The sequence below is a fragment of the Prorops nasuta genome, unplaced genomic scaffold, assembly GCF_024137725.1.
Source record: "Prorops nasuta isolate Cenicafe-Biocafe unplaced genomic scaffold, Cenicafe_Pnas_1.2 PNAS00003, whole genome shotgun sequence".
NCBI classification, from domain to species: Eukaryota; Metazoa; Arthropoda; class Insecta; order Hymenoptera; family Bethylidae; genus Prorops; species Prorops nasuta.
The window spans coordinates 2,016,645-2,028,751 of NW_027116800.1; the positions used below are offsets into that span (position 1 = coordinate 2,016,645).

Genomic DNA, 12,107 nt, shown 5'->3' on the forward strand with positions numbered 1-12,107 from the left:
GTAGTCTTATGGATTTAACGTTAGGTAATACAATTAATTCCCTTAATAAACTTTTAAGTACTCATAATTTCGAAGACTTATTGCGATGAGAATACTATATTTTTTATTATTCTATTGGTATTTCTTGTTCCATCCGTGTTAACACGATATTGCGGTTTGTTTCGTTGGGTAATCGTGTTTTATCTTGAAGTATCAATGTAGATCTTAGGTCCAGACACATAACGTCCGTTGTTAAAGCGTGCTGCTTATTATCGATATTAATATTGAGACGATTTTGCAAACATTCGAAATTATTGTATGCTGCCCTACAATGGACGTTTACATGTATATATATTAATTGATCATATTAGAAAAATTATAAAAGCTGATAAATTTTTGAAAACATACTTTGCAGCTGCAAATGCACTTTGCAAATCTTCTTCCATTTGCTTGAGTTGCACTATTTCTGACTTTAAACCCAGCTCTACGTCATCCTGGCATAATTCGGAACCAGATCGAAAGGTACGATTTATTAATCTCGTTTCTGCACATTTGATAGAATTAGCTTTATGTAATAGTGCTAGCTCCAAATTATTTATTTCATTCAAAAGTTTATCCATTTCTTGAGTGGTCTATAAAAAATTGTCTGACTAAATTAAAAATAATCTCAGTGTTTACTATAGAATAAAACATATTGTCTTCTAACTTCCTACTTTTAACTGCTGCCACTCCAATTCATTTTTTGCCTTTTGTGTTTCATAAATTCTTTTCCTTAAAGTATAATCCGTGTAATCTTGTTGAGCTTTGATATCGTTTCTCGCGCGCTCTCTCATTACATGCATAGCTTCGCGAAAATAGTGCGAGTCGCTTAGCTCGATGTCACCTAAGCTTTTTAGACCACTACTGTGCTCGAGCCATGATTCGTAAGATATAGATCTACATATTTAGAAAAAAGGGTTAATTAGCACAGCGATATGTTTTCCTTTTTTCGATTTTAGTTTTCTTAAAGATTAGTTAAGTCATAACTTACTTCTTATTTTGTAGCACATTTGGTCGGTAGCAAATGCCAGCACTATCACGAGTCAACTCTGTATTGTTAGAATCAATTCGAATAGTTCCATTTTTATCTTCCAATTCCAGATCGATTTTAAATTTCATTTCTTCCAAACGTTTCAGCTTCTCCCAAGCTGCGTGTACTCTTTAAAAAAAAGAACTTAATATCAAATGAACATTGATTTTGATTTTTGAGCGAATTAATTTTGTATACCGTTTAGTTAACAAATTCTTAATATTATCAATGATACATAATTCTTTCTTTAATTCGGTATCTGCTTCGTCAACGGTAAGCTCCGTCCCTCTACGCGTGTCCCTGATGGAAATGCATTCACCTGCTATACGTAAGGGATGATTTAAAGCTTCCAACTCTCTTTCTGCGTCAAATTTTTCATCCTTCAGCACTTTTATCTCCTCTACCACTTTATTCAACAAATCTTCGAATGTTCTTCCCCATCTTTTTAATTCTGTAACCCTGTAATAAACGAATTTTGTCTTAGAAACAATCACAAAAGACATCGAGATGCAAGGAATTACTTATTGGCAAGTTTTGAATTATTTGTATAAGTTCCCCATTCAGATTTTATTTTTGTATCCGAACGAAGATTTTGTCCTGCATTCCGTACTTCGAAAGCATCGCTTCTTTTTGTAAGCGCATTTTCTTGAAGTTCCACATTTCTTTTGTACCACTCTGATAGGCCTTAAACAGAGATTTTCCAAGTTTCAAATATATATAATAAAATGCCTAATTCTGGCGATATAATTTTAATTTAAAATTACTTATGTGTGGGAGAGGTTTTTCAAATGTAGTCAGAGATTTAGCCATAATAATTATAACAGAAAATGTACTAATTATACACGCAAAACAACGCCGCTGAAAAGAATACCGATAAGAATGAAAATTACGAGATCTGATAAATATATAAGTGAGCTAAATCAAAGTTACCATAGCAACCGAATAATTGACCTCAAAAAGGGTCGTTGTATGGAAATGTTTTTGTTTTTGAATTTATCTAACAGAGATGCTTCCACTTCAATACTTAAACTGACCGTGGTAAGATTTCAAAATGACTATAAGTGTTTGGTATATTAAACTTTATTTCTATGCTTTGTATTGTAGAACTTCTGCGTTTAACAACTGAAAAGAGATTGCAGTCTAACGTCTCGTACATCCAGTCGCCAAAAAATTCTCTGAAAAGTCGATCATAGGAAAGGGATAGCGCGATATTCCTTATTTGTTGATAGGCTACTCATTACTCAACCAGCGACATTATGTTTTTTAAGCAATCGATATACTCGGCACTTGAACAAAAATGTATTTGCGACCATTTACATGCTCTTAGAACAGGCTTGAGGGCGTTCAGTTTTTTTAATGATAATCAATTGATTGTTTAAAACTATTATATATTGTTAGTGATTGTTATTCAATAAAAATTAGTTTCTATGTATCATACGAAGACTTACATTAACAATTTAAACTATTTTAGGGGAAAATAACCTAGAAATTTGTTGTGAAAATTATTGTAATCTATTAAGAGTGTCAAAAATAGATAAGTTTTCTTATAGAAATTATATTGTTTTAAAAAAATTGGTATTTCAATCATTTTCATTGGTAAAACAAATTCGAAAAAAATATATAGCATATAACTAGTCGGCCATTTTGATGTATTTTCATAGCAATGGTAGTCATCTTGCTTTCGTGGCATGTAACGCATTACGCAGTACACCCTATTGGCATACTATACTAGCGCGGAAAATATTTATGGGAAAGTAACGATTTCAAAGGATTTCACCACAATTTTCACATGTTTTATACCGTTTCCTTTGTATAGTATATATACCAACTACATTGGCAAACAGTAAGTGAAAACTACAATATTTTTGAAAATTAAAACATTTATGTTAATAAACTTATATATTATAAAAAACAATAAAATTATAATATATTGCATTAGAAACTTCCAATTAATTAATGTAAGAAGGATGTAACAATGATAGATATAGTTGTATATTTGCAAAATTATATTAGAAAGAATCTAATTGTTGGTTGAGTGTGTTGAGTAGTGCCAAGCCACAGTGGCGGCATTTTGTGCGACTCTTGCTAGTTGTTCAGCGTAAGCTGACTTAACCATAATGCATTGTGCTCAGTGCTGTGACGCTGTGACTGCTGTGTTATGCGTCGCGTGCCTATGCCTTGGCTGAGAAGAGCCGTCGGCTTGAGTTAATCGTAATTATTTGATCGTATCTACTGTGCTTTTATAACCAATTTTATCTTCTTTTTTAAATCTTGTAAATAGAACCCGTTGCTTTTAGTAATAAACAAATTATTAATTTTTAACTGTACGTAGGTTCTATAAGCAGTGAAAGAACTTATTGAGAAAACAAGTATTTCCATTTTGAATTAGCAGTTTGTTGAAAATAAGAGGGCGGCACGACGGATATCAATAAACAACTTATTAAGAGACAACGACCCAATAGAATATCCGTGATTGTGCAAATATTATGCGAAGAATCGGCATGAAGAGTAAGCGCAGGAAGTCTGAGTCTGAGACAAGTGAAGGGGAGTCTGAGGAAAATGGCGTTGATACCGGTGCTGTAAGTTCTATCAATGGAGAAAGAGAAGTAAACGAAAACGAAGTGGATAAATCGTCTTTGCAATCAACGCCGAATACCCGAAAGAGCTCAGTCAAGAAACGAACATCCCGTGGAAGGAATAATCAGAATTCGGAGGGTTCTACCGAAGAGTCTGAAAAGAATGAGAGTAAAAAAGAAAACGACGGTACTCCAAAAAGTGGAACGAATAAGCGTCGCAAAAAGGACAACCAAAAGGCTACAACGTCTGCGATAAAGAAAAGTAACGAAGAGGAATACGAGGTGCTTTACAAATTATTGTATTCATTGACTTAATTTTTTATCTCTATTTATCTGCACTCTTCACATATAAGGTCTGTTAGTTTGAAAGCTCCAGAGCATATATAGATGCAAGTAGATATGTATTTCTGTAACTTTTTGAGTTTTTAACATTTTGCATAAAAGTTTCTGAATGTAAATAGTTTTCAATGTTTTAAAAAGGCTTTATGCAAAACTTTTAATACTTGTTATAGTTACAGAAATAAACATCTTAGTGCATCTAAAGAGAGATATTTTAATTGATGGACCCTGTATATAATAAAATTGATGTACAGTTTTCATTACTTACAATATTATTTTTAACCCTTATACACATGGCTGATGTAGTTTTTCTAGCTGGGTGAGAGAAACCTAATTACTTTCCCCCAATGTCACACTCAACTTCTTTTTCCTTTAAAAGAAACAAACTTTTCTCTGACTCATTGATAGGTTTCAGTTTTTTTAAATTACTCATAACCCATTCTCCCTTTTGCACTAGTTAAATATACTGTTAGAATGATTTTTATAGCTTTATGCTCTTTTATAGGTAGAAAAAATTGTTGGTGAAAGAACAGTCAAGGGTCGTCGTCAATATTTGGTGAGATGGAAAGGTTATGGAGAAGAGGCGGATACTTGGGAGCAAGAAAATGGATTAAATTGTCAAGCTTTGATAGATGAATTTTTGGAAGATCAAGAGTTTGAAGAAAATGATATAGCGCAGGAAAAGTCAAGTAAATCTGCAAAGGTTAAATCAACTAAACTGGAAAAGAAATCTCGAGGAAACATTAAAAAACAGACAAATAGTAAGATCTCACAGTAGAAATTAAGTTTTTCCAAACAATGTGACCTATAAAAAATTACAACAATTTGTTTCAGATTTGAAAAATAACAATGCAGATAGTGACAATGAAAAAAATAATACTCAACAAGAATTTGAAGTTGAGAAAATTTTAGAAGTTCATTTTAGAAAAGATAAATCAAGAGAATTTTTAATCCGGTGGAAAGGATTCACTTCTGCAGATGACACATGGGAGCCTGAGGAAAATCTTAATTGTCCAGAACTCACTGCAAAATTTATGCAAAAAGTAGAGAAAGCAAAATTTTCTGATAGAAGAGAGCTTAGAATAAGTCCAATGCATACTAAGCGGTACACATTGGCTACACATGAGCATGGTCGAAGGTTGTCTCGACGTAATAAGGATAAACAAAGGTAAAGACGAAATGTCTACTTGAATATATAAAGTATATAATATATTTGTAATTTCTTTGAACAATATTTTTTATTTTAGAGCCACATACTATGAATGAAAACATAAAAATAGAAACTATCATAGATATAATTATTATTTATATCTAGAAAATAGCTTCTAAGTTTTTCTAATTGTATTGTGAAGGTTAAGAAAACGACATTATTTTTGCGTAAACGTTACATATTTTTTGTCTTTTCGTACTGTCTTTTGACAAAATATATTTTATGAGTGCAGATTAAACTTACAAAGAAAACCTAAAATGTAAGGGAAGGAAAAGTTAGTTACATTTTAAAGGACTTACTATTCTTCATGCGATATAACTTCAACAAATTCCTTTCTACAATTATTGGTTTGAATGAAAAAGTAATATAATAATAAGTATAATGTGAAGAATGCCTTTATTATTAAGTAATTAATTTCACATTTTTTTAACTTAGTCAATTTGCATAATGTACATGACTTATATTAAAATCTGTGTGTAAATGCATATGTACGTAATACATAAAAAAAATGTTCTATGCATTCAAAAATATCAAATATTTTCTATATTGTAACATTACTGCAAAAAGTACATTACTTTAACAGTGCAAAAGCTACAATTTATGTTAAATATAAAACAATGATTTGTAGATACCAAATGATCGTACATTCATATATCGTAATTACTCTATTCACATACACATTTAGATATATTTATAGTTTACACTATATTAGTTATTTAGCAAAAGAAAAAGGTAACACAGGCTTTAAGATATGTATCAGTCTGAGTTTCTCACTTTAATAAAAAATCTATGTGAAATAATTTAAAAATTACTGAATGTTAACATATTTTTTGTTAACAGTTATTCATCAAATAAAATGTCCTGAAGCTACAGATCAAGATTAAATTTAATAAATTGGTGTTTAAAACTATAAAGTTTGAGAACTTTATTTATTATTGTTATATAGCGCGCGTTGTGACAGAGCACACTAGCGTTATCAATGCTACTGTATATATATATTTCAGACATTTTTGTATGGGCAGTAGAGGTGATAGTGCTAAGTAGCGTACTGTGTGAATGCGCCCTTATTATTAACTTGCAAAACTTAAGTTTTTTTGACAGGAAACGTGCAGTAAAATTGCAGCAGTCACAGTGAAATAAGAATGAGTTAGTGCATGTGCATACTATCAGCTCTATCGGTCGATTATTACATTTTTTAAAGTATAATTTGTGTAAACGTATACAGTTAACCATTGACACTTCGCTATTGCTGTATTTGCTGCACGTTGTCTCTTGCAAATTGTATATGTACGTTTTGACAAATATCACTTCGTACTCATTAAGCATAAGAACTGTATTATTGATTTTCAAGTGTGGTATATATAATATTGCGGAAGATTGATTCGTGTGTGGTTCGGATATAGTGTGGTATACCATTTTGCATATAAACTACAGAGTGAACTTAGCCGAACCAGACTAGTCAATTTCCTGCTATGTATTAGAGTGGATACAGACTAGGAGCATTTCTGCGCGCACGAACACCTGTTCAATAATACTCTATTCTTTACAAGTATTTTATGCATCAAAAATAAGTTTTAGATTGTTAGAACGCGAGTAGCGTTTGTGCGTGCAGAAATGCTTTAGTCTTGATCCCCCTTTATATACACAACATAAATTGCGTAAAAGAATAAAGCATTAATTATGACGCTGATCATGGTATACATACACAGAACGCACACCACTAAACTAATGCATTCATTTTGCTCCCAAAATTAGAAATAGAGGTATCCAGTACTTTACCTGGAATGTCAATTTTTTGAAAATAATCTATACAGCCCATTTTACTTCTACTAAGTTAGTTTAGACAAGGCAAGCAAATTTTGCTCTACACATTACAGAAGAACAGAGTACAGTTAGCCAAACCACACAAATCGATTTCTCTTGTAGTATAATCCAGTATTATATTACTATAATAATTGCTACAGGCCTATTGTAGCAAAGAAGATGTCTACATAAATATATTTCTCTCACGTATTAATGCATAAGTCTTTTTCATGCGTATCACACAGATTTTAGTGTATTTTATTCTTCTTTGAAATATCTTCAACAATTTTTAGGTATAAAAGCCATTCTCCATTATTACTGTAAGTAAACTTCAGGTACCCAGAATTTATAGTTTATGTTACAGAAATTATGATTCATATAATTGCAGCTTATCAGCAGTAATAACAGAACATGGGTAAAATGTTCATATTAAGAGATAAACACAGTCAAATTCTTAAATGTTTTTATATAAACTTTTATTCATGTAATTACATAATTTACTTCACCTCTTTTACTTGAAGGCCTAAAATCAATAATAATTGTTAATTATACAAAAAGTGGTTTATATTTAAATACTAAATGAATTGTATTTACAGAAAGCAAATAAAAATAAACATCAAGTCTTACCTGGAGGTAACGATTGTTTAAGCTTCTCTGCCTTTTCTTTATCCGTAATCACAAGGGTATACAGGAACCGTGAACAACGTACTTTAAATTTAGTATTTTCAGCATTTTTCTTTATTTTAACAGCTGAAATTAGAATCAACATATTCAAACTATTCCTTTTTTTCATTTAGATTTTATTATTAAATACTTAATGAAGCACTTACATTTGGCATCTTTTCTCCTTGCTGTCAAAAGAAAGTCTTTGATTTCCTTAATTTCTCGTGGCTGTAATGTTCAAATAACACCTTAATTAATAAATCAATGTGGTAACTTCATAATTTCTAAATTAAAATTAAATCAAACTTTAAAGGTTACCATAAAACATGAAAACTTATCAAAAATTTAAGGTTAACTAACAGTAAAAAAATATCCATTTAAATGGAGTTCACAATAACTAAAATTCAAAATATGCGTATAGCAAAATTCAATAGATACATACAACAAAATTCAATGATTAATAGACATTTAACAATTTTAATCAGACTTAAAATAAAATTACTCACCATTTTTTAACCTTGTTTGTGAGGCCTTCCTAAAGGTACTGAAACAAGTTACAATTGATTATGAATCTGGCAGAAAATAATCTATTGCAGAGGTCAAGTAAATATTTCTAAATCATTTTGCAGATACAAATAATGGGTTAAAAACATAAGATTCTTAAGAAAATGACTGATTTTACATTGTAAATGCAATAATAAAATCTTACCGTATCAAACTCACACCGGAAAAAGAAACTACGTTAGTAAGTTATTGTGTTAAATGGTGAAAATAAAGACTAGTCAAATCAGCAAAAATTTTTAATTTATTAAAATATGTAACGATAACGTATAATTAAACTGAATTTACGTAAGAAAAGCTTAAATTTTAAGATTTCAACAATAATTTATGAATAATAAAATTTTAATAATTCAAAATAAGCGTGATATATATTCTTTTCTCTATTTAATTATAGGTAACTCTCTTTGTTAAAAGGCCGAGTCCTACGAAAGTTTAATTAAAATATTTTAAAACATCTGCATATTATAATAAATGATGTTCTGTTAAAAATGATTGCTTTTGACACAATTATTTATAGTTCCCGCGTATATCTGACGTGTAACGAAATTTACCAAGCTCAGGTCATCTGTAAACGACTGATTACTGAAGCTCTTTACAGGTTTTTTTAGGATGAACCCTACCAAGGCCCGATTCCACAAGACATGTTTAAACTGGATTAAGTTAATTATGCTATATTCTATGTGACATAAAATATAGCAAAATTAACTTAATCCAGTTTAAACAAGGCTTGTGAAACCGGGCCCAAGTCGGGTTAACTTAACCCAGAGTTAAAGTGGTATAGTTCCCGTAACATTAACTATACCACTTTAACTCTGGGTTAAGTTAACCCGACTAGGGTTCACCCTTAATAGTGTGTGTGTATAGAGTGTAGACACTGCGTGCGTGGAAAATTGATCGCCGTCTTTGAATTTCGCAGAGAATGTATATTTACGGAGTGAAGTTAACTGTGTGTGTGTGAGTGTGTGAAAGGTCGACCATTCAATTTCTCATGGTGCACCGTATGTTATGTACACTACAGCCAGATCAAATTTTAAAACTTTACTTTACATGAACATTTTTCTTGAAATTAACCAATCATATACATTTATATAATTTGTTTAGTTCTACGATTAGTTAATTTTGAGTGAAAGAAAAGTAAAATTTATTTAAACTATTTAAAGAGTGTGAAGTTCCGTACAATTTAAATTTTTGAATCGGCGGTGTGGTTCAAATCCGTTGACTCTTGTTTGTAATCACTATAAGTATGTGGGCTGCGTTCCGACATTAACTGTGAAGTGCGAATACTGAAAACTTATATTTAATGTCACACAAACTATACATGTTTAGTTTAGGGCCAACGGTACAGTCGGAAATTCAATGCTAGCAACTTAAACAATTGGAGTTAAAAAAGCAGTTTTCGCACCAGATAATGAGCAGTTATACTTGAAAATGAGTCATCTTGAAATAATTATTCCAACCTTCATTCAGATTATTTAACTTTTCAACTGCCCGGCATGAAAACTGATTTTTTAACTTCATTTTTTTAAGTTGTTAGCATTGAATTTCCGACTGTACCGTTGGGTGGCATGTGTGGCTATGTACATATGTACATATAACTATTGTAGGGCCGCGGACGCGGACAACGGAACATTGAATTGAGGAAACGAATGAGAATTGAGAAACACTACCATGAACACAATTGTTACCTATACTGATCTTCTCTCCTCATCAGATTTACCACTACCTTTATCTAAGTGGCTAAGCAGACTTTAAGTTCTAGGTGCTGTAACTGTCGAGAATTAAGAATACTGGCTTGGATTTTGCTACTGGTTATCATTAGAAAATAAACTAATTAGGAGTAATAATTTTGATATTTTCCAGTCAAAACATAGAAATATCAAGATGTTTTGGGGTAAGATATTATTGAAATCATTTAATAGTTCATATTTATGTAAAACACCGGCATGATACACCGTGGTATAGCGTCGCCATGTGGTCGCGAAATATTTGATAATTTTAATACTGCTTGCAATATCATGGCTTTGTAATATTATAAACAATTTAAAAATAATGTTAATTGGTTTTTATATCATTTTTATTTCATAATTATTGAAAAAGAACAAAAGTCATATATATATATAGTTTTAGACTTTATCATATCTGTTAAATATTTATTCTTTCCTTTTCATAGGACTAATAATGGAACCTAATAAAAGGTACACGCAAACTGTGGAAAAATCATTCCATGTATCCATGGCAAGTTTAGACCTCACAACAACAAGTAAATAGTTTTATAAATTAAAAAAAGCATATGAAAAGCATTTAAAATAATTTATCTTTCTTTTCATTCTTGTAATTTAATTATGATGTATATAATGTTCTAGGTGATGATAAAGCAGTACAAGTGATGCTGTGTTTCGATACAAGGAATTATCTACTTTGTACCTTAAATAGAAACTCCAGTTGCCAGGTGCCGTTAGATTTAAACTTTCAGAAAGGAACAAAGATAGCATTTACATGTAATGGCCATGCTTATGTGCATTTAACTGGTTATTTGATTGAAGATGATGATTTAGATTTAGATGAATTAGAAGAAGAGGAAGAGGATGAAGAAGATGAGGAAATAATTCCACAACTTATTGGCCAACAATGTAAAAGAAAACAAGCAGTACCACCAAAAGATGACAGAAAAATAAAGCGACAAAAGCAAGAACATTCTGTGAAAAATGAACTTGAGGATTTGGATGATGATAATGATTCAGAAGAATCAAGTACAGAGGAATCAAGTGCAGAAGAGACTTCATTTATGACTAATGATGATTTGGAAGAAGATATTGATAGTATTAATGAAGAGGAGGAAGAGGATGATAGTGAAGAAGAGGAAGAACAAGAAGAAAAGAAAGCTACTAAAACTCAGAAACAAGAGAAAATTAAGCAACAGCAAAAACAGAAACAAGATAAGAAAAACTTACTTAATGGAAAAGAAGCAAAATTAGAACAGAAGACCAAAAAAGATAAGAAAAGCAAACCTGAACAACAGCAAAACCAGATAAATAATAAGCAGGAGCAGAAAAAGAGAGTTATTGAAGGAGGTATACAAATAGAAGAAACCAAGATTGGTAATGGAGCACCAGCGAAAGCAGGAAAATTCGTTTCTGTTTATTATATTGGTAGATTAAAAAATGGGAAGAAGTTTGATGCTACAACACATGGAGAAGGTTTTAAGTTCCGACTGGGTAAAGGAGAGGTAATTAAGGGTTGGGATCTTGCTATTGCTGGTATGAAAGTTGGTGGAAAGCGAAAAATTACAATTCCACCAGGGATGGCGTAAGTTATTTTCTTATGGTTTTGTAACCAATACATTTTTGCTAATATTAATACAAAATTTGTTCATTTCAGGTATGGCGCCAAAGGATCACCTCCAGTAATACCCCCAAATAGTACTCTTATTTTTGACGTTGAACTTAAAAATATTCATTAAAATACTTAGTTTACTATAGTTCTCAGGTTATAAGTATACTTTCATCTTCTAGTTTAAAACTATCATGCTTGTGTATATACAAAACATGATAAATGGTTACTTTTAATATTGATTGAGAGAAAAAAAATAAAGATTTTCTAAGAACTTATTTTTTTATAAAATAAGTGCTTGTATTTTTTATGAATTGTATTACATGTTAATTGTTCTGAAGTTTAATAATATTTTAATCTAAGATTAGTCACATTTCAGGTCTTGGTTTTTAGTTTTCCAAGAAAGGTTGCAGGTACCATTACTACATTCTTTTACTAACTGAGGTGGCTCTTCCTTGCTGGCATTATCTTTATTTTTGAACTGCCATATTTTCGAAATTATAGGTTGAATGAGAAACCTCCAAATTATTAGAAATATAGGAATAGCTACACATGGAATACACACCATTTTGATACT

General features: G+C 31.0%; 3 protein-coding genes across 5 annotated transcripts; 2 read left to right on the forward strand and 1 right to left on the reverse strand.

The window, feature by feature from the left end:
- Nucleotides 1-106: 106 nt before the first annotated feature.
- On the reverse strand, nt 107-7,478 carry LOC136784765 (tektin-B1). Of its 3 annotated transcripts, XM_066745662.1 has the most exons (8): nt 1,979-2,582; nt 1,813-1,906; nt 1,570-1,732; nt 1,247-1,507; nt 1,010-1,177; nt 693-915; nt 388-611; nt 107-305 (listed from the first exon to the last, which is right to left on the reverse strand). In XM_066745662.1, exons 1-8 carry the CDS (start codon nt 1,979-1,981, stop codon nt 107-109), a joined length of 1,335 nt encoding a protein of 444 aa, XP_066601759.1. In that variant the 5' UTR covers nt 1,982-2,582. The 3 variants fall into 3 exon arrangements, with proteins under 3 accessions (XP_066601759.1, XP_066601754.1, XP_066601764.1); XM_066745657.1 differs by lacking the exons at nt 1,813-1,906; nt 1,979-2,582 and adding an exon at nt 6,364-7,478; XM_066745667.1 differs by having other exon boundaries at nt 1,813-2,582.
- LOC136784782 (chromobox protein homolog 3-like) lies at nt 3,184-6,486 on the forward strand. Its single transcript, XM_066745680.1, has 4 exons — nt 3,184-3,906; nt 4,469-4,724; nt 4,798-5,131; nt 5,211-6,486. The coding sequence occupies exons 1-4, from the start codon at nt 3,535-3,537 to the stop codon at nt 5,227-5,229; spliced, it is 981 nt and encodes a 326-aa protein (XP_066601777.1). The 5' UTR covers nt 3,184-3,534; the 3' UTR covers nt 5,230-6,486.
- Nucleotides 7,479-9,820: 2,342 nt separating the features above from the next.
- Nucleotides 9,821-11,804, forward strand: Fkbp39 (FK506-binding protein 39kD). The gene is made up of 4 exons (XM_066746692.1): nt 9,821-10,091; nt 10,371-10,460; nt 10,564-11,506; nt 11,579-11,804. Exons 1-4 carry the CDS (start codon nt 10,082-10,084, stop codon nt 11,658-11,660), a joined length of 1,125 nt encoding a protein of 374 aa, XP_066602789.1. The 5' UTR covers nt 9,821-10,081; the 3' UTR covers nt 11,661-11,804.
- Nucleotides 11,805-12,107: the final 303 nt, after the last annotated feature.